General features: G+C 40.9%; 2 protein-coding genes across 3 annotated transcripts in view; one reads left to right on the forward strand and one right to left on the reverse strand.

Moving 5' to 3' along the window:
- The first annotated feature begins 403 nt into the window (after positions 1–403).
- LOC102076024 (toll-like receptor 1) lies at positions 404–4,134 on the forward strand. Its single transcript, XM_005460356.4, has 2 exons — positions 404–462; positions 758–4,134. Exons 1-2 carry the CDS (start codon positions 449–451, stop codon positions 3,225–3,227), a joined length of 2,484 nt encoding a protein of 827 aa, XP_005460413.1. The 5' UTR covers positions 404–448; the 3' UTR covers positions 3,228–4,134.
- A 15,738-nt stretch (positions 4,135–19,872) lies between these two features.
- tmem178bb (transmembrane protein 178Bb) overlaps positions 19,873–22,346 on the reverse strand; it is a 71,762-nt gene continuing 69,288 nt past the window's right edge. Inside the window, exon 4 of one of the 2 annotated variants that reach the window (XM_019347301.2) lies at positions 19,873–21,709. In XM_019347301.2, coding sequence (XP_019202846.1) covers positions 21,459–21,709 — 251 coding nt within the window. In that variant the 3' untranslated portion in view covers positions 19,873–21,458. The remainder of the gene's footprint in view (positions 21,710–22,346) is intronic. The other variant, XM_003455631.5, reaches the window with a different exon arrangement.

The raw sequence follows: 22,346 nt of genomic DNA on the forward strand, positions 1-22,346 counted from the left end.
AAAGTTTTGCCCAAAAGAGTTCAGGCTGTATTGAAGAATAAAGGGAGTCATATCAAATATGACTATAAATATATCAAATAATGTCAAGTTCAAAAGAATTGTAAAAAGTCTGTTTTTGCCTTTTAAACTGTGCTTCCATATATGGTTGGACATGTTTTAAGAAACTGTTGCACCCATTTCTCATTTTCCCAGCAAAATATGAGGAAATGAAATTATACTTGAGACTTTTGCATAGTATTGGAAAGACCCTACGAGGAAATACTTTTTTCTCCTGTCAGTTGTGCAACCTTTAGACATAACATTTGCTTTCTCAGTGGAAAGTCATGTGAAAGGAACCAGAGAGAAAGAGGAATTTAAAAGAGGAAAAAGAGGAACAGTTTCTTTTAAGAGCAGGATAAAAGTATTCACACAGCTCAGACCTGAATTTGTCATAGTTGAAGCTGAAGCTATGTCTCCACAAAGGTAACGTACATGTTCATCTCTGGTACATCTATTTTTCTATTTTATTGTAAAGCTTTGAAACTGAATACAATGATTTTCAGATCAGTCAAATTCTCTGTTTGATGCTGGAATCATATTCAAATTATCCTATTATGGCCGTATACTTTACTGTAAACTTTAAATGGTGTGCATTCTACTTTTATTTACATTTCAGGTGGTGCTATTTTTTTGGAAACATAGCTGTGCTAAGATATTCCTTGCACAATAAATGATTGTGTCTTTGAATGACTTCTTTTATTCATGTTGGTATTTTCAGCACATCTGTGGCTGTTTTGATTGGGACCATAGTCATCGTGTCCCTAATGAGACCGGACTGCACGGCTATTAGGGAAAATAACGAAGGATTCAAACTATGCGTCACGTCAATGCGAGGTGTCAAAGACCTCTCACATCAAAATATCACCAGTGTTCCATCAAGTCTTTCCAACGAAACACAGTATTTGGACATCTCCTACAACGCCATCCAAACGCTGGAAGGAACTGAGTTTTCTGGACTATCCCAGCTTTGTTTTTTGAAAGCAGCTCACTGTGGTCTTCGGGAGATTTCAGCCACAGTGTTTACCCACACACCAGCACTCAAAATTCTCAACATATCTAACAATGACTTACCTTTCATCCCTGACATTTCCTTGAAACAGCTGAAAATTCTTGATCTGGCCAACAATTTGTATACCAGCTATGAATTACCGGCATGCTTTCAGAACTTTACAAAGCTAGACTTCCTGTCACTGGGTAGTCCAGCTGCTCTGTCAGTGAGCTACGGTGACTTTGATGCCCTGATGAATGTTTCTGTTCAGCATCTGGCTTTGGGAGCAGGAACTCACTGGCAAAAGTATGAATCTGGTTCTCTTGCAAAAATCAAGTCTCTCAAAAAACTGTCCCTTTTTGCATCTTTTTGTGGAACCTTTGGAATGTTTGAGAACCTCCTTGTGGACTTGAATGTGACACAAGCAAAAATGTTGCGATTCATCTCTCTATTTCCAGACAGCTGCAATGTGAGCGACAACCCCTTTAAGAACCTGAGAACAATGCCTTTTATACAGAATCTCACCTTAGAAAACACCTGGATAAACAGCACGTTTATGGTGGTGTTTATGAAGAACGTGTGGCTTTCCCCTCTCCATGAGCTCTCATTTGTCAACATCACTTACAATGAGGATACACCAGATGGCTTTCATTTACCAACCATTAATCACACAATCAATCTTTCCTCAGTTATCTTTAATGGTGTGAATCATTATCAATACAGATATCCCACGATAAACATGAGCTTTGAGGCCTTCTCCAGACTGACCTATTTAAAGTTCTCTGGGACTGGAATGAATATTTTACCCTGCAGAGTCATGACTGCCCTGCCATCACTGGAGATTCTTGATCTGTCAGATAACCTGCTGACAGAGTCGGGCTTTTGGTGGACTCCGTGTTCACACAGCTCTGTTTTTCCTAAACTGCGGAAGCTGTCTTTAAGCAGGAACCGCTTCAGCAGTCTTTCCTTTATCTCTCAGAAGACACATCAGATGAACACACTAGAGTCTCTGGATCTCAGCTTCAACTCCATCCACTTGGATGGGGAATGCTATTGGCCTGCTCAGCTGACTGAGCTTAGCCTTGGAAACAACAACCTGGGCAACAGTGTCTTTGCATATCTGTCATCAGACTTTGAGAAGATTGACTTGTCAAAGACAGGAATAACGTCCATAATGCAAAAGGATCTGACTCGCTTTTCCAAGCTGACACATCTTACACTTAGCTCCAACAGCATCCAGGTTATCCCGGTAGATCTTAGTGTCCCAGCTCTGCTAAGTCTTCACATAGACCAGAATGCTATCACATCTATATCGAGAGAGGTCTTGGCAGGGCTTCCCAGGCTTCAGAAACTCAAAGCTGGAGGCAATCCGTTTGTCTGCTCATGTGACTCCTATTGGTTCATCACTGCTTTCAACAATTCTTTGATAGTGGACTGGCCCTTAGATTATACATGTAACACACCACTGTCATTTGCAGGTTTGCCATTGTCAGAGTACAAACCCAGTAAGCTGTCGTGTGAGATGTGGCTTCAAGCTGCAGTTGCGCTGCCCGTGCTAATAGTTATATCTGCAGCCGTAGGTCTGGCTTTTCATAAATGTGATGGAGCATGGTATACAAAGATGTTATGGGTCTGGATCAGGATGAAAAGGAGAGGCAAGAAACGTTCCAATATTTTGAACAATGCATCATTTAGTTATCATGCGTTCATTTCCTACAGTAATCAAGATTCTGACTGGGTGGACACCCACCTGGTTCCCACTTTGGAAGGTGCTGGATTTTCCCTATGTGTCCATGAGAGAGACTTTGTCCCTGGAGAGTGGATCATAGACAACATCATCAACTGTGTTGAGTCCAGCTACAAGACGCTGTTTGTCCTCTCCAAACACTTTGTGCAAAGCGAATGGTGCAACTACGAGCTCTTCTTCGCTCAGCACCGAGCCATCAGTGTCCATCGGGACTCACTGGTCTTCATATTATTGGAGCCCATTCCGACAAACTCTCTTCCCAAGAAGTATTTGAGACTCCGGAGTTTGCTGAGGCAGCAGACATACCTTGAGTGGCCAAAAGATGACAGGAAGCAGCAGACTTTCTGGGCAAGCCTTAAATCCACACTGCATATTGCAGACAAATCTGTTGTTCTGAAAGACATTGCAGTGGCCATTTCAGATACAGTACCTCTGGTTGCAGACCAAATGTAAGTCGGGAAACAATTTTATTCAAGCGTAAAATTTGCACATATTAATGTGCACAATGAAACAGGTTTGAGTTGATGATAAAAAATGATATTTGTCAATGAAAAATAAAAACAAACCATTGTAAATATAATCAATAACTGGTCAATATTAAATATGAAATATTTCAGTATTTCAATGATCCAGTGTATTTCGCCTACAGAGAAATGTGGTGTCTGTTTTGATGTGGCTTTGGCTTTGTGTCTCCATCTACTGTTTTTAATGACACTTTGCAACACATAGCAAGGAATGATGTTGCTGTACAGCACAGGTGACATATTTGTCCACATAGCACCAAATCACTATGTCAGTCATCTCAAGATGGTTTGTATTGTAAAGTAGAGACATCACAATAATACAGAGAAAACCCCAACAATTGGTGACAGTGGGAAGGAAAAACTCCCTTTTAACAGGAAGAACCCTTTAGCAAAAACAGGCTCTGGGAGGGGCAAATATCTGGGTTAGGAGAGGAAGACAGGACAAAGACACAGTGTGAAAGAGAGGCAGAGATTAATAATAACAAATGATTAAAGGCAGAGAGAGATAAACACAGAGTGAGTGAAAAAGAAATGAGGCCTATTTCCGTGTCATGTCTTTGCTCTCAGTTTATGTTGGCAGTCGTTGTTCATCAGTGCCATTGTACAAACTGCAGAAACGACTCTGATCACAATGACTTTAGAAGACTGAATTTTGTCTGTGTGAATAAATATATGTTATTTACACTTTTTGATTGGTTATATAATGCTAGGTACAACTGCTATGTTATCTAGTCACTAACTAGGTGTTTTATAGAAACTGTCATCAGTAGATTATTATTTTATCTTTTATATCTTTTAGTTAGTTTGTTTGTTAAATAAACATTTCATTAAAAATGTGTGTGTTTTCATATTTTGGCAAAGCCCTTCTCTGAGAACTCAATACTATTCCTTCGATGCATGCTGTGTAAAATGGTGTTTTGGGACATAAGTATCTTATAAAGATGAGAAAAAAACAAACATCTATTCCCTAAAGACAACTGTGACTGAGCCCCAGCAGCTCAGCAGCTCATGTAGAGAAATCTTCATGTACAGCAGGGTCTGTCCTGTCCTTGAACTGTTTGGATTTGGGATTCTTACAACACTGCCACAAAATAACCTAACAGCGTAAAATTACACTAGGCAATAAAGATGCATGATTGTTCAGCCGAAGCAACATCCAGAACTGCATGAACTCAGACACTAATATACCAGTATGTGAGGGAACACGAGCTACGCTGTGACAGACTGCTCCAGAGCACAGACAAAGGTTACAGGCTAAACTCTGCTGACTTCAGGCAGGACTGACAGCAGCCAGTGGCTTTCCAAGATGGAAGCTATTTGGAACAGCTGCCTAAAAGCTGCATTTACTTATCACCCATCTCACATTTGTGTTGAGACTTTTTTTTTAGAGTCATCCTCCTCAACAGAGAGGTGTCCACAGGCTGCAGATGTTCGTGGAGTGCAGTCAGCTTCTCTTCAGCCAGTAGGCGTGAAACATGTACACACACACACACACACACACACACACACACACACACATATATATAAATACATGTAACATGTAATGTAATTGTAATGAGGAAGATATATAGATTCTGTGGCAGGAACATGAAGCCTGCAAAAATGAAGCACACATGATCATCCAAGTCATCCAAGATGGCGCCAGTGTTTGCGGCGAGCCGTCTCCTCGAGCTTTGTCTACTGTTTGCTATTCTATTTTCTCTGTGTTATCCTGACGCCTTTGCGCTTCTTACCTATGATCGTCAAACTCTTCTGAATCTCCAGCCATTGACTCACCAAACGCCTGGTTTCAAGTGGCAATCAGGGAACTTTTTCTCAACTCCGACGGATATCTCTGATCATTTACGCTGCTTTCCAGCTACCCTTCCACCTAGGAAACGTCATAGGAGACGGGGTAAACGGAGCGGTATTCGTGTTCGCCTTAAGGCTTACTTAAACTCACTTGATGCGACCAGTTACCACGCATTTGTAAAAACTCTATCCACTTCTCATGCTCTCTGGGATCGCTTCTGCTATAGACTGCCCTGCCACCGCTGGATAAGTCCTGTTGGACGCTATGCTTACCTAGACTCCCCGGCCGAGTGCCCACCTGTTCGGAGCTGGGTGCGGCTCTCCAGAGGTGGTGTGAACTACAGCAATCTTCGCCTGCTGAGATCTGTTCCTACGAGCAACAACCCGATTACACTTCGGATGGCTTTGCTAAATGTTAGATCGCTGGCAAACAAGACTTTTATTTTAAACGATTTTTTCGTCTCATCTGGGCTGGATTTTCTTTATCTGACGGAAACCTGGCTTCGTCCTGAGGAATCTTCTGCTTTTTCAGAACTTCTTCCCCCAGAGTGTGCCTTTGCTAGCTCTCCTAGGATCTCTGGCAGAGGTGGAGGATTGGCTTCGATTTTTAAACACAAATTTCGATCTCGGGAACTTCCACCCGTCTCTTTCACCAGCTTCGAGGTGCAACTACTGGAACTGAACTGTGCTCCCCCAATTCTTTGTGCTGTGGTGTATCGACCCCCGAAATCTGTTAAGGATTTTATTTTTCAGTTTGCTGAACTACTAGGGAGCCTGTTTTTACGCTACGATCGTGTTTTAATTGTTGGTGATTTTAATATACATGTCTGTTGTGAGGCAAGCACACTAACAAAGGATTTCCTTGCCCTTATTGACACTTTTAATCTTACGCAATGGGTAAGTGAACCAACGCATTTAAAAGGCCATTCGCTTGACCTAGTTTTGTCCTACGGTCTGGATATTTGTATAACGGATATCAAGGACTCTGGGATCTCTGATCATTCTGTGGTTATGTTTAATGTTATGCTACAACATATGGAGCTTAACTGCGAGCGTCCATCAAGCCAGATGCGCTCGATTAACTCTGAAACCATCACTAACTTCTCTACTCTTTTTGCCAACTCGGCGCTCCGCGACTCCACTTGTCTTGTGGATTTATCGGCTGACGAGCTTAATAACCTTTTTAATTCTACATGTTCCTCTATTCTGGACACGGTGGCTCCACACAAGACTAAGCGTACTAAGTCGTCATGCCAACCCTGGCTGAATGAAACTACCCGTGCTCTCAGGCGCGAATGCCGTCGTGCTGAGAGGAAGCGAAAAAAGGATAAGCTTGTAGTGTCAGCGCAAATCCTCCACAATTGTCTGTCAAAATATCAGAAGACTGTCAAAGCTGCTAAATCTGCCTACTTATCAGGTCTTATTTTGACCAATTGTCACAAGCCCCACGCTCTTTTTAAGATTTTTAACTCCGTGATTAATCCTCGTGCTACAGCACACAAGGAGGTTTCTCCGGCTCTTTGTGAAAGTTTTTTAAGGTATTTTATTGAAAAAATCACTACTTTAAGAGCCCCGTTTTTATCTGTAGTTTCACATCAAGTTCCAGTTTCTAAATGCTCTGCTGTCTTTCAGCAGTTTGAGCCTGTGACTCTTTCTGATGTAAAGGTAATAATTGACCACTTAACGATCTCCAATTCCCCACATGATATTCTCCCTGCCCGTATTTTTAAAGAAGCGTTGAATACTATTGGGCCTTGTATTTTATTAATTTTGAATGCATCATTGTCTTCGGGCTGCGTACCTTCTGCCTTCAAGCATGCTGTTGTTCAACCCGTTATTAAGAAGACTAATCTTGACCATAGTGTTCTTTCAAATTATAGACCAATTTCTAAGCTTCCCTTTATGTCAAAGATCCTGGAAAAGGTGGTCTGTAAACAACTTCAGACCTTCTTAGATTCCAATGATATCCCTGAAAAATTCCAGTCGGGCTTCAAGCCTCGACATAGTACTGAGACAGCTTTGCTAAGAGTTTTAAATGATCTCCTTTTAACCACCGACTCAGGTTGCTCTGTGGTTCTAGTCTTACTGGATCTGACTTCTGCGTTTGACACAGTAGATCATAACATTTTATTATCAAGGTTAGAGCATGTAGTTGGCCTTAAGGGCACAGCCTTATCATGGTTTAAATCTTATCTTTCAGAGAGGTCATTCTCTATCACTATGGGGCAATACTCCTCCTCCTCTGCTCCTTTTCTCTGTGGTGTGCCCCAGGGGTCTGTTTTGGGCCCTATGTTATTCTCTCTGTACATGTTGCCCTTGGGATCTATTTTTCAAAGATACAATATTTCTTTCCATTGTTATGCCGATGACATTCAAATTTATTTCCCTTTGAGTTTGAATGTCACAGATCCATTGCATACATTGTTTAACTGTCTTCATGATGTGAGAACCTGGCTATCGCAAAACTCTCTAACCTTGAATGACAGTAAAACAGAAGTTATTGTCTTTGACAGCCATATTCCATTGAACCAGTTAACTGTTACCCTTGGCCCACTTGCCAGCTACCTCTCCAACGTTGTAAGAGACCTTGGGGTACTCCTGGATAGCTCTTTCAAATTAGAGAAACAAGTATCTACTGTGGTTAAATCCAGCTTCTATCAGTTACGTCAAATTGCTAAAGCTAAGCCTTTCCTCTCCCACAAGGACCTTGAAAAGCTTATTCATGCATTCATTACCTCTAGACTGGACTATTGTAACTCCCTCTATTTAGGCCTCCCTCACTCCTCTCTTCACCGGTTGCAATTAGTACAGAACTCTGCTGCACGCCTTTTATTGGGTGCGAGAATGCATGATCATATGACTCCAGTTTTAGCCAAGTTACACTGGCTCCCTGTGAAATTTCGCATTGATTTTAAAATTCTTTTACTCACTTATAAAATCTTAAATAACATGGCCCCTAGCTATTTAACAGAACTTCTTCATTTGTATAATCCCATAAAAGCATTAAGATCTTCAAACCAGATGCTCTTAATGCAACCTAAGTCTAGGTTGAAAACCAGAGGTGACCGTGCCTTTGCCATTGTAGCTCCTAGACTGTGGAACAACCTCCCTATTGCCATTCGCTCTTCTGAGACTGTTCAGTCTTTTAAATCTCGTTTAAAGACCCATCTTTTCACTCTGGCTCTGATGTAAGATAGTTTGATTATCATTTGGTTGGTTTTTATGGTTGTCTCTTCCTGCGTTGTATCTTTCTTATCTTATTTTTATCTGTCTTATTTTATCTTTTAATTTGTGAAGCACTTTGATCATAACTGCTGTTTTTAAATGTGCTATATAAATAAATTTTGATTGATTGATTGATTTTTGATTGATATAAAGAGGAAGAAAACGTGTAGATAGACTATTAATTACCAAATAGAGGAAAGGGGGGTGGGATTAAATAAGTTTATGCTTCTTCCTATTCCATTTTGAACATGTAAGTTATTTATAATTATTATTGTTTTTTTCCTTTTCTTTGCTTTGTTTTTTGTCTCTTTTTTTCTCTGTTGTTGTTGTTGTTGTTGTACTATTTTAACATGTTTAAAATAAAGATTCAATACAAACAAAAAGAAAATACACATCTAATGGATTCTAATTGCTGTTACGCTTTACAGGTGAGACAGCTAGAACACTGCCATGAAACTAATAAAACTCATGTTAGAGTCAAATTGTTAAATTGATCAAAGACATTCTCCTGTTTCTATTGCCCTCCCAGCCTGTTGAATGGTGCGGGAGGTTGTAGTGTTTTATTATAGGAACATCCTATGTGAAGGTTCTGTTTTCTTGTTTAGTAACTTCTTGCCATTTATGACCTCACCTGTGTTTGTGTATGTGAGACCGTTACAGGAGTTAAGCCATATACAGGGTGGGGGAGATGACCCTTTTGGTGAGCACGAAGTCACTCGAACACACCTCCATTCACATGCAACTACACACACACACACACACACACACACACACACACACACACGCTCGCACATACATACACACACACACCCAGTGCTTTATCTTTTATAACCATAGGGGGGGTTTACAATGGGTGTTTGTGTAAACTGTGTGTCACAGAATAAAAGGCTGAAGGGGAAGCTGGTTCTTCGAAGTGGTCTGACACCGAGGGCAGAAGGGCTGCTCTGAGATCCTTCCCTTGCTAGCATGTGAAAAACCGGTTGAGCTGTTCGTCTTGCTTCGTTAACGGGAATAAGTCTCTAAACCAGCGGGGCCTGTGGAAGCGCAGACCCAACAACTCAATTCATAATTCTTAACTTCATTACATAACATAATTTTTTAAATTTCTTTGTGGGTAGACATATGCTCATTTGGACCACTTGGTGGCAGCACTGCATGCAGGAACACCATCAAACAAACGTCCAGTCTCTTTTTTACCACTTGGTTCCACTCTGCTGTGAAGAAATGGAAATAATCTGTTTGTAAATCCTATGATGAATAATTATTTTACTTATTAAAAACACCTCCATAAATTATTCCACTCCAGTCCACATCACATCAGATAAGACCCTCATGCTGCCTTAAACTTTAAACTTTTCAATTCATTACAGACACTGTATTGCCAGATTAAATCTCTTAACGCCACCAGCTCTTCCCATACCTTCTCTGTGCACTCGCACAGGTTGTAGAACAGAGTTTAATGTAGATGAAGTGGTGAAAAGGTAGAGTTGAAAATCTGATGCAGAAAAATAAAAATAAACTAAAAATAAAAGCAGCAAAATGTGTCAGAATTAACAGACAAGTTAGTTGTTGGAGCTGCTACTGCTGCACAGTCAACAGTAGTAACAGCTAGTAACGAGTCCTCACGGGCACAGGAGGCTGTGACTCCATAGAGAAGTGCAGGAGGAGAAGAGAAAGCGAAAGGTGAAATTAACAAGGTAAGAAAAATAGATGGAGGGACGATCATGTCCATGAGCCACTGCTCATAGCTAAAGTGTATTTTTTGCCACATGCTGCACTGCAGTGCAACTAAGAATTACCAAGAACTAACCCAACAACAACTGTACAAACCTGATTAAAAAGAAAAACGATTTCAGAAAATTTTCTCGCCCCTGCAGGCGGTCTATCCCCCAAGCTCGGGTCCTCTCCCAGAGGCCTGGGAGCTTGAGGGTCCTGCGCAGTATCTTAGCTGTTCCCAGGACTGCGCTCTTCTGGACAGAGATCTCCGATGTTGTTCCCGGGATCTGCTGGAGCCACTCGCTCCGATTACCACTGGGACCACTGTTACCTTCACCCTCCACATCTTCTCCAGCTCTTCTCTGAGCCCTTGGTACTTCTCCAGCTTCTGGTGTTCCTTCTTCCTGATGTTGCTGTCATTCAGTATCACCTCATCTATCACTAAGGATAAGGATGGCCTGTAAATGGCCTGTATTTGTATAGCGCTTTACTAGTCCCTAAGGACCCCAAAGCGCTTTACACATCCAGTCATCCACCCATTCACACACTGGTGATGGCAAGCTACATGTATCTACATGTAGGATAAGCTTTATTTGTCAGCTGCAGTTGCCTGCAGCTGAAATGACAGACCTAGTCGACCATACAGACATTACATACAATATACAAACCTACGTTGGGGAGACAGATCAGGCTAGGCAGCAAAAAAAGGGATAGACAGTGAGATATGTAACACATATGTAACACATAGGGGCAAAAATTCAGGAGAAAAAAAGGGTTTCTGCCCATGATGACTTCCAACAAGGGAGTCATCATGAAGAGAAAACAAAAAACTCCATAGCACATAAAGAAGCACAGATATCATCACACTATAACGCCATGAAACAAAGACAAGCAACATAAGGGCGGGGGTACGCCGATGTACACAGTGGTCATGGTCGCTGCGATTCCTTGCGCCTCCAGCTGAGCTGCTGTGTCCATCGGCGGAGGTAAGCATGGGAGGAGGCGTTGGATCCGGGGAAGGGAGTGAGCTCCTCCAAGGTCTTTCCCATATTTCGTTCAGTAAGAACAGTCTGAGCACTCACCGCTCTTCCCACAGTTTCGATCATAGCAGCTAGCCTTGTTGGGTTTTGAACAGCAGTAACCGCTTTCTTCAATTTCCAATAAACCAGGGCCAAGCCAGCTCCAAACAGCAAGAACCCTGTTATCATTGTTCCGAATAGGTAGATGTCTTCAATGTCCTCGATAGACAGTCTCGCCAGCAGTGATGGGAATAACAGCGTTACAAGTAACAGTGTTACTAACGCCGTTACTTTTTTCAGTAACAACTAATCTAACTAATTACTATTCCTATCTTTACAACACCGTTACCGTTACTAACAAGAAAATGCGGTGTGGTTGCATTACTAATTTTCAACAAACAGACGGTTGAAGCTGTGTTCAGCTTACCACATCTTATATCAGTTGCACGGAAGTAGCTGTAAGTAATCTGGGCGCTACAGCTTTAAGCAGCTGTGCACTCCTGCGGACGGTAATCACTTTCTGCCCGACGATCAAGTTTTGGCACAACACCTGGAGCTAAGGGGGCAAAACAATCGCATGAGTGCTGCTGTTTGATTGAGGAAGAATAAAGTAGTCGTGATAAGCCAATCACATGACCACTTCAAGATGACAAAGCAACAAGGTGACATATACCAGTTTTTAAATTGTGTTGATAGGCCACGTAAAACCAGAGTCATGATAAACAAGATATACGCGGCGTTTTTTCCTCAATAGTTTCGTCACTTTTACTGTGTAAGGACAGCGCAGCGAGACCTCTCTGCTTATGAGCAAAAAAACAAGAAACAAAACAAACCAAAAAACAGCCCGTTCGTGTCGGTGGAAAAATGCACCATGTCGACCAATCAAAAAATGATATGGCAACATGGCATTTGGTTGTTTAGGAAGAGGGGGAAGATTTAGGAGTGACGGCGAGAGAGAGACAGCGAGTTTTGAGATGTGAGAGATTTGTGATGTTTAGCGTGTTTGGAGTGTGTAGTTAGTGTGTAGTGTTGTGGATAGTTTTGTGTTGTGTGTCAGAACAATGAGGCGACTGCTGTCTCCAGGTAGAAACAGCAGTGATACACCTGCTGCTGTCAGACCTGCAGGTATCAGGCTGTGATGTTCTCCTTTATAGTGGACAGAAATGATTTTTTTTGGAGTGGCACAAATAATTTGTGCGGCATCTTATTGAAGAACAGCTGATTGTTCTGTAAATAGTTTGAAATGGTTATAAAAAAGGGGGTAAAAGGTAAATGGATGCAAATAACTGTTGTTTGCAAAACTTGTGCATATGAGTTTAAAATTGACAATTTATATTTGCATTTAAAGTTATGAAATATGATTCATTAAACATGTTTATGGTTGTTACAGTTAAAAATATCACTTTTTCTACTCGGATTTTATGGTTTTTGTCTGATTTTAGATCAATTGTGTTTATACAGTATGTCAAAATGAAAACATGACTGTAAATTCAGACACGTGAGGTTGTGCTGAAAAGGATGATGCCAAACAAGGCAAAGTAAATAGTTTTTAAAGGTGAAATGTGGAGAGAAAATCAAGAGTAGTAAAAAAAATGGCCAATTATACCCTGGACCCCAGGGGGTTAAAGATTATTTTTAAAGTAATGCAATAGTTACTTTTCAAGTAATTAATTACTTTTAGTATATTGTAACTCAGTTACTAACTCAGTTACTTTTTTGAGGAAGTAATTAGTAACTATAATTAATTACTTTTTCAAAGTAACTTGCCCAACACTGCTCGCCAGGCACACAACGCGCCACTTCTGCCACCCGTCCATCGTGTATCCAGCAGGGAACGTCCCTCCTGGACACTCAGGCTCTCCCGAACCCAGGCTTCTTGTGGAGAATAGAGTGGCAATTGCATTAAGGGACCAGTTGATCAAATCCATAGTTCTTCTTTAGTTTTAGAGAACAAGAGCGAGAATGCGAGGCTCTCTCAGGGTTAGAGTCAAACAAGACAAGACAAGGACATAGAAGCAGCAGCAGGGAAGATAAGGGAAGGAGAGGGTGAAAGATGCGCCCGCCTCCTCCAAGAGCCAGAGAAGAAGTATCAAGCCAGAGCCACTACAGCCATCTCCTTCTGTTAGTCTACCACCACTATGTCCGGTTGGTTAGCCACCACCATTTTATCCGTCTGCATCTGGAAGTCCCACAGCATCTTAGCTCGGTCATTCTCCACCACCCTTGGGGGCGTCTCCCACTTTGACCTCGGGACTTCCAGGCCATTCATGTTTCTGTATACTATGCCACCCATAATATACAGAAACATGGGACAGGCCGCCATCTCTTGTGACTAGTTGGGGGTGAGAGTATATGGGTATATTTTGAATATATTCCTCAAACTGTACACAACAGTATGGTGATTACATCACACTTCCCAAGAACAATGTGATCTGAGTAAGACCTGAGATCTGATTCGTATCCTGAGTCCGGGATTATACTCACCATTAGAAATGCACTCCAGTCAGGTGTTCTTATTACATTATGTCATAGTGTATTCCTGTAGTGTATTTGGAGGACACACCCAGAATGTGTTGCACAGTGTAGTCTGGGACTGTACTGGAGTGACTGCTTGTACACTGCAGGCACGTGGACTTCCAAACAAAATTGTTTACCCACTAATGACAACATTTGCATGACTTGAATGCAAGTGCAGCCTCACATGATTGCAAAAAGTACAACACTGGCATGAGCCTGGAGTGCATGCACCTTTGGGCACTGGTATATTTTCTGCTGTGCCTCAAAAGTAGAATATGTGATCTGTGGTTAAAAGCTGAAATCATTGAGGTCTGAGACACTGCAGAGAGCAGACCTCACGAGAGCCAGTTTCCATGGCTCTATGCATAATAAATACTGATATATGATTGTTAGTGAAAACACTCATTAACCTCCATAACTACAACATCACTGAGGATCAGAACAGACTATGGAAATCATTTACTACAACATGTGCAGAGACGTCTTTACCATGTACATTTTGTCTAAGAGAGCTTCTACTTACATTCAGCTTTTTAATTAATTACTGTCAAGAAATAACCCCAAAAATGAGCAATAAAAAGCAATCCTCCATCAGTATTCCCCTGTTATCCTCACATAGCCCTCACCAAGGCCCTTTCTTCATTTTAATCAGGCTGTCATTCAGGGAAGCATCACTGGCATTAACATCACCACCTATGTTGCCATTTGCATCCACAGACAAACAAGAGCCACTATGTTTAATTCATGAGACTTCAAAATCACTCTTAAGGTGTCAAACGCCACTCCTTTTATAGGAATGAATTATTTAGCACTGCGTTAGGTGATGTGTTTTATGAGTGCTATGATTGGAAGAATGAGACTCATCTTCTTTAACTAATATCCTATAACAATTATATAAACATTATATAAGACCACTAGCTGCAAACGAGATCGCTGCAGAAATGTGGACAGCTACAAACTGGGAGAGCAGTGCTGCATGGTCTGAAATCATTTCTGTATGATCCATGAGAAAGCAGATTACTCTGTTTGCAAGCCGAGACTGTAGCCTCATTTAGATTTTACAGCATTTCTAGTAGATAATTGCAGATGGAATAAGTTACGGTTTGGGAAGGCCTCAGAGGCCAGGCAGATCCTCGTGTACTAATGAGAGGTTAATGAATTGAAAAAGGCAGAGTCGGCACGAAAACAAGAACAAACAGATTTTAGTGCAGAAGGTTTATATAAACAGAGAACCTGGAAGACGAGTCTGTGAGGTCGGATCCAACTCCTGAAGTTTACATAAATAATCTCCAATTCACTATCTGAGACCACACAGTGGTTTAGATTTGACAGCACTTCTGGTAGATAATAGATGAAATGAGGCTGCAGTTTGGGGAAGTAGTGCATGACTGCTCATTTTGTCAAAGGCCCTCCAGCTGTGAATCAGAGTAAACAAAGTATCACTGGTATTTAAGGTTAACTGTTCTTAAATTAACTGAGTTGGTCAGTTTACATCTTCCACTTTCTGTGTTTCAGACATTGCCTCTGCAGATTAATTATTTTCACAGAATGGTCAGCTGTGTACATCCTGTTCACTCTGTCAGCTGTTTAGCATCTGCTGCTGATTTAGGAAACACACCCAGGACCGGTGAAAGTCACAGTTTAATGTAGGCGGCTGCCTGCTCAATATAACATAATGCCATTGCTATATTCTGCACAAAATAGGCAAATTTATCATCTTTCCTCAGCTCAGAGCTGTTGGAGCTTTGTGTCTTCCCTGGTGAACTTTATGTTTTTATCCACTGAGTTGATGTGAGCAGTGAAGGATTCTCCTTCTTGGGTTTTAATTTTGACCCAGGTGTCAACAGCATATCTGTACCAGTGGCCAGGTGCTGTCCCTAGGTTTCACAGTGGGTTCACCCGAAACCTTGGCTGATTGTGACCCACACCCGTTTTCACACCTTGGCTTGTGTGATTAGGTAGAGGATCAATAGGGGGTCCATGACCCTCTTGGGGACACTCCCATAGGGCGTTCTTAGACCTGAAGAAGCTTCTCAGATGAAACACAGGAAGATGAATACGGGAAAAGGAAGGGAGAAAACAGACGGACAGGACTGCTAACGTATTCACAGAGACAGAACATGACCGAGGGAAAGAAGGTAAACACGGGGATACTGATGACAGGACACAGAGATGAGAAAGAGGACTGGACCCTAAAAGGAACTAATGTAATAAAACAAGAAATCAAGAAGAAACTCAGAGGCACAAGAGGGAACCACACTAAGGAACTAGAACATAAATACTTTATACTTTCAAAGAAATAACCAACCAGTCCAGAACAAAACTCAGAACGCCAGAACCATCTCGGATGCTTGCATGCTATAGTTACTGCACAAAACAATTATTATACAGCTACTTACAGTTGCTGAAATATTTTACAGCTGTTGGCTTCTCAATTTGTAAGTAAATTACTGAACATGCGAGAGAAAATATCCTATTACTGTTTGCACTCCTCAGTAAAAGGAGCCAGTTGGTGGTCGTTTATCTGCTTAGGATGCATCCTGATCAGGAGCTGTTCTGGACATTGTCACGGTCCTGGTTCGTGTGACCCAGTGTTTTGAGTTTCATTGTATTTTATTATCCATTTATGTTCTAGTTTCATTTTAGCTTATCTAGTTAATATGTCTTATGCCTTGGTTGCTGTTATAGTTCATTGTTCATTAGATTCCCCTTGTGTCTTCACCCCTGTGTTTAAGTTCATGTGTGTCATGTCTGCATCCCATTATGTTTCCTGTTTTATTTTGAAGAGGTCTGGTGTCCCATGTTCACTGTGTTTAGTTTTACTTGCCCTGTGGTGTCATCATGTTCATTCCAGTCAGCTGTTTCCTCATGTGTTCCACTTCCCCCGATCACCTCCTCTGTATATTTAGTCTGTGTGTTTTCATTCACTCCTTGTCTGCTATGTTCATGTCATGTTTCTAGGTTTGTCATGCATGCCACATCTTCATGTTCACATTCAGGGTTTTTTCATGTTTTAATCTTAGTTCACCCAGTCTAGGTTATTGTTTAGTTTCACCTTTGCCTTAAATAAACGGCTCGTCCATAATGTGTGTGCAGTTGGGTCCCCCTCCTCACTCCACAGTCAGCTTCAGCCAGACTGTGACAGAGTAAGAAAATCCAAAATAAACCGGCATGCAACTAGCATTAAACTGCCTTATTTTCACTCTCAGCTCACTCTTCCCCACAATGGACTGGTTTAAGTCATTGTTTAGTTAAGTTTAGCTACATTATTAGGGTCAATGAAATATCTGGCTTTGGATTTAAATGGACCTTTATGTAATGTAAATGTTCCAAAGGGTTTTTTTCTCGGTTCAGTGAGTGACAAATTCCAATACATTGACTTTTATGATGACAATATTTGTCTCAAGGTGGACTTAAATGGGAAAATCCACCTGTTAGCTTTAATGTTTGGGGTTGTAAAACACTTTATGAATGAGAGGAGTTTGGAGGGGAGCCTGTTTGAATCACCAGACTAACAAACTGGAGTCTGTTGCACGCAATCGACTGGCAAAGACGATTGGACGACTGTCTTTTTAATGTTGACTGACATTGAATTATTTAATAAAACAGTTTATATGTGATGATGACGTCTGCCTAAACATGTCGTACTTTTGCTTTTGCCATGTGTCAGACGTCATGATGAAACCGACATGGACAGAACACGATTGCCCCAATATACTGAAACTGTCTCCACACAACATTAGATTTATAATATTGTATGTTATATATATTGTCATACTCCCCCATTCGTACACACAGAGACAACCAAAAACACTGACTGTCATGATTCATGTAAGAGAAGTGAAAATAGCCGTCGTGACATCACCCATTGATTTGACTTTCAGTCGGTTTGGAACCTTCATCATTAACATCTCAGTTTATTGAAGCCAGAAGCTTATTCGAACCAATGTACACATATTTGTTTATGATGTTTAAAATCTAAGTTATATAATGCTTTTTTAAACCAGCAGTGACGAGAGTTACAGTTAGGATTAGGGTTCAGAGTAATCCTAATTTATAATGACATTATTTAATGACAGAAGTTTATTTTCCTTTGTATTTGTTAAAACTTTGGTCCATTGGAGCCAAAGATACTCGACAGTCATTGCCTTTAGCAGCCTTCAGTGGTGTCGCACTTTAAGGCCTCATTGATCCAACCTGATGGCTATGTTCATCTCATACGTACAGCTCATACGGCCCGTGACACTTTACATGTGAATTCAATATGGAGACAAAATATTTTTATCTGGAACATTATTGAATTTACAGCCACATAGTTTCATCTGTTATGCTGTGTCTGAAATTATTCCCTTTTAGCCTAATCAGGTGTGACCCACCTTTGTAGACTGATAATCTGCATGATATGTATATTATGTGAGGCAGCTGGAGCTCGTTGAGAGCAACTTGATATGATAAAGCAAATAACATACCAAAGGTTTTCTGCTATTAAAGGTTAATTCTGTTTGTGTCTGTGAAGGTTCTCGGTCATCCAGCTCGTTGTAATCTGAGGGGGACAGAAAAGCAACGAGTGAAAGAAGCCATCTATGTGTCCACTGTGAACAACCATCCGTGAAGAGAGGGAGTGGCTTATGACACCAGCTGTCTGCCACCTGTAATCTGGTCTTGAGATCCCTCCACATGTGAGTTCCTGTCACAGATAATCTTCCATTTGGAACCATGGTATAACCAAGATTTACAAAACAGACTGTTTTAGTCAATATGACCCAAAATGAGTGACTGAGCGAATAAACTCAGCAGGAAAATATTTACAGAGGTCAAGTCAGAAAGCCACTTCCCCATAGACTTCTTTAGGACTGCAAGTCTGTTTGCAACCACAGCTGTTGCCATCTGGTGGCCTTCAGATAGAATGCAGGTTTTCATGAACTTCCACATTGGCTTTATTTTTCTGACACATAAGCTACACCCATGTTTTCTTCTGGGTATGTTTTTAAGTATAATATTTACTTACTGTACATGGCATATGTGAAATTGTAGTTATTGTTGGAATTGTTGTCACTTTATCATAAAGGTCCAAAATTTCTGGGAACACTAAAAAAAGAACATCTTTCAGGTAACTTTGTTTTGCCAAACATGATAATCTTATAAAACTGGGAGTTGGGAATATCAGACACTACATCCCCATGTTTTATTTACACTCCTGAAAACCATTCATAATGCTGAATTCATTTGTTACAGGACAAAAACTAAATAATAAAATAAAATTGATAAAGAAAGTCTAAAAAGTTGAGAAACAACACGCTTCTTTCTGAGGATGATACACGTCTGCTGTCACTGTTATGTAAATAGACAAAGAACATTTTAAATAACAGCGCTCCTGTCTTCTACACAAATATTCCCATACAAGTAAACAACATTCCCAATTCTAAGCAGATATATTTTCATTTTAGATTTTGTCTCAGATAGTCTCATCTGTTTTTGCTGTTTATGTTCTTGCTCCTCTACTGACTGTGACCTTTGCCATCGGGCTCCCATACGATGTGGATCTTTGAAACTCTGAGATAGACTATGTGGACAAAAGTATTGGGCCACCTACGGTATACACCTTGAGATAAAAAGATGTTTCTTTGGAAATGTCAGCTTACTTGTATGTGAGTATAAGTTTTACAAGACATAGTAAGAAGATTGTTTGACCAGCTGACAATCGGTGCTGAAAGAAAAAGAAACTGCTTAGTAAATTCAAACTAAGCAGTTTCTGACAGTAGCTGCTAATGCGCATCCACGTGTCACAGTAACCTGGTGTCAGAGTACTCCATGATGTTTCTTAAGCAACACATAGACAAAACTATAAACAAGAACAAACACAACACAGTCAAAAGATGAGTATCAGTAATGGCCAATTGATTTCCAAAGCTAGAAAAACATGACCCAAGTTGTAATTAACCTAAATTATTCTGAACAGATCCCAGTACAGTGTTTGCTTTAAGTTTTAGCTGGATACATTGTAACATTTCAGCAGATAGATCCAGTGGGAAATGAAATGAATGTCTCTTCACTGCCTCTCAGTGGTCCCATCTTATCTTCAAGACCTCATAGTTCTGTATCACCCCAATATAACACACCCGCTCTACTTTAGACTTAAAACCCAAAGCATACAGTTAGGGCTGGATCAACTGACTGAATCCTCCCTTAACCAATCGGTCGCAGCAGATGGCCCCGCCCCTCCCTGAGCCTGGTTCTGCCGGAGGTTTCTTCCTGTTAAAAGGGAGTTTTTCCTTCCCACTGTCTCCAAAGTGCTTGCTCACAGGGGGTCATATGATTGTTGGGTTTTCTATCTGTATGTATTATTGTAGGGTCTACCTTACAATATAAAGCGCTTTGACGTGACTGTTGTCGTGATTTGGCGCTATATAACCATATTGAATTGAATTGTCTGTCCCTGGTACGGTACTGTTGTATTTAAAGCCTCCATTTTCACAGACTGGATGTTGTCAACAACTGCCTGCTGGATTCAATCTTGGGGAATGGTCTTTAATGGTGTGAGTAAATTCAAGCCCGTGTATTTGTGATTCATGGTTCATGGCTGAGATCTTTCTTCCTTCTTCTAAGATGAGACCTTTTTCAACCTTATGCCTAGATACTGTTTCGAGAAGGCCCTGCAGAAAACCTGCTGGCTCTGCTGATCCCCAGGGGAAAAAAGTGTTCTCATTAGATGTAATTACTTAAACGTTTCATAGATGTTCAGCAGAGCTAAACGTGCTGCCCCCTTTAAAGCGACTTCTTTATCTGCCGGGTCAACTGGGGCTCTCCAGAAAAGACGAGGCAGATGTCAGTTCGGTTAAACGGGATACTGCAGCTGCCCGTTTCAACTCACTGCTGATCAAAGCTTCTGTTTTCCTACATACTGAGGAGCTGCTTTGTCATATTGATCACTTTTTTGTAAAGACTTGAAAATAACATGTCTTGACATGTCTACACACACACACACACACACACACACACACACACACACACACACACACACACACACACACACACACACACATTTAGCTTTATGACTAGAATGAAAAAATTAAACACATTTGCATTGAGCGAGTCAACAGTTCATTCACAACATGAAGGTTCAGTAAAAAGCAAAACAGTTTCAGTAAAAGAGGAATGCATGTATGAAACGCTAAATGGCAATAGGATCATTAGCTGGAATGTACTGCAACTACACAAAAATGAAAATGGTCCAACATGACAATGCCTGGTTGTCATTTCTCGTGAATATTCTGTACAATAATGTACATGAGTGGAAGTCCTGGATCTTCTCTGTGCCTGCCCGTTACTAGTAACTGGAAGGACCCAAGAAGTTGGAGAATTCATGTGATCCCACCCCCGCTAGTCACATGGTTTCATGTTTGATCCACTGGCTTGTGAAATATTCCACAAAAAGCTTTAAAAGATCATAAGAAGGTTCCACCGGATCTTTACTTGATCTTCTGAACAATCTGTTAATCGTCTCCACAATCACAGTAGACCAGTAAACAGAAACAGTCCTCAGGCTGGACGTTCTTGTTCTGGGAGCCACTATTTTTCCACAAGCACTCACTCGTTACACTTTAGTCTTTCGTGGTCTCCATGTCATTTCTTTCACGTCTTTCCTGGTCATGATCCATTTCTGCATCTACTCCACAAAATAAAAATAAACACAACTTTTAATTTTTGATATTTCTTCAGTTCTTCAGGTTTTTTTCTTGTATTTTCAAGATATCATCAAGACACCCATTTTAAACACACACACACACAAAATCTGTAACCAGGATAGAGTGGATATGAGCTGACACATGAAAACATGGAATAGCTTGTTTTTTTGTCTGTCTGTGGGTTCAGCTGGTCCGGCACACCCAGCTTTAGCAGACGGTGCCGTTCTCCTGTCGGGATTTGGGACAGGTAGACCTCGGTATTGGTTGAACAGAGGGCGCGAGAGTGCAGAAGAAGCCAGAGATAAGTGTGAGGCCGAGGCCTCCCCAGGCGCAGAACATGGACCAGCCGTAGCCGTGGCCGATATCATCGGGCAAGCTGTACAGGTACCGAGGGTAACGGGAAAGCTCGAAGTTGATGCCAGCGACGCAGGTACAGAGGGAGATGATACAGAAGGTTCCTACAAAAAACAACAAGATGTTGAAAGATGGTGAGCACCAGCAGCAGGAACTGAACAGGTCATATCATGCAAAATTTAAAAAACAATTGCAGTTGCTTTAATACTTTTAATGCCAATTATCTTTGAATAGATCCAAAACACATTGGAACTTTTTCCCTACATTGTGTTCACTGGAAATGCTTCACCTATTGCATTAATTATTATTATTATTAAGTATGCATGAAGTATTTGTGAGCTACAGAGAATTCACAGTGAAAATATTACAATGGACTGCGGTAGGGCTGCAAAATTACCTTAATATTAATCTCAAATACGTTCTCGAATTATGTTTTTGACTTCCCACAATAAAATCAGCCTGACTGAGCAATGTTTCAAATGCAAAGTTAAAAAACATCACACACACCCTAAATCAGTGCCTGCATGTGTTAACCACAGCCTAGTGCAGCCCTGGATGATGCAAACACAACAAGGACATAAGATTTGGGATAAGGCCGTATACATATAACTGTTACATTAAACTGTTGAAGCACTTGGTTGTGAACATTTTCCATCCTTCACTTTTCATCCCTTCAGTATAGTTTTTCAAATATTTCTTTTATGTCATGTTTTCTTTCTGGATTTATATTTGAAATTCTCT

Source organism: Oreochromis niloticus, linkage group LG17, assembly GCF_001858045.2.
Source record: "Oreochromis niloticus isolate F11D_XX linkage group LG17, O_niloticus_UMD_NMBU, whole genome shotgun sequence".
Classification (NCBI taxonomy): Eukaryota; Metazoa; Chordata; class Actinopteri; order Cichliformes; family Cichlidae; genus Oreochromis; species Oreochromis niloticus.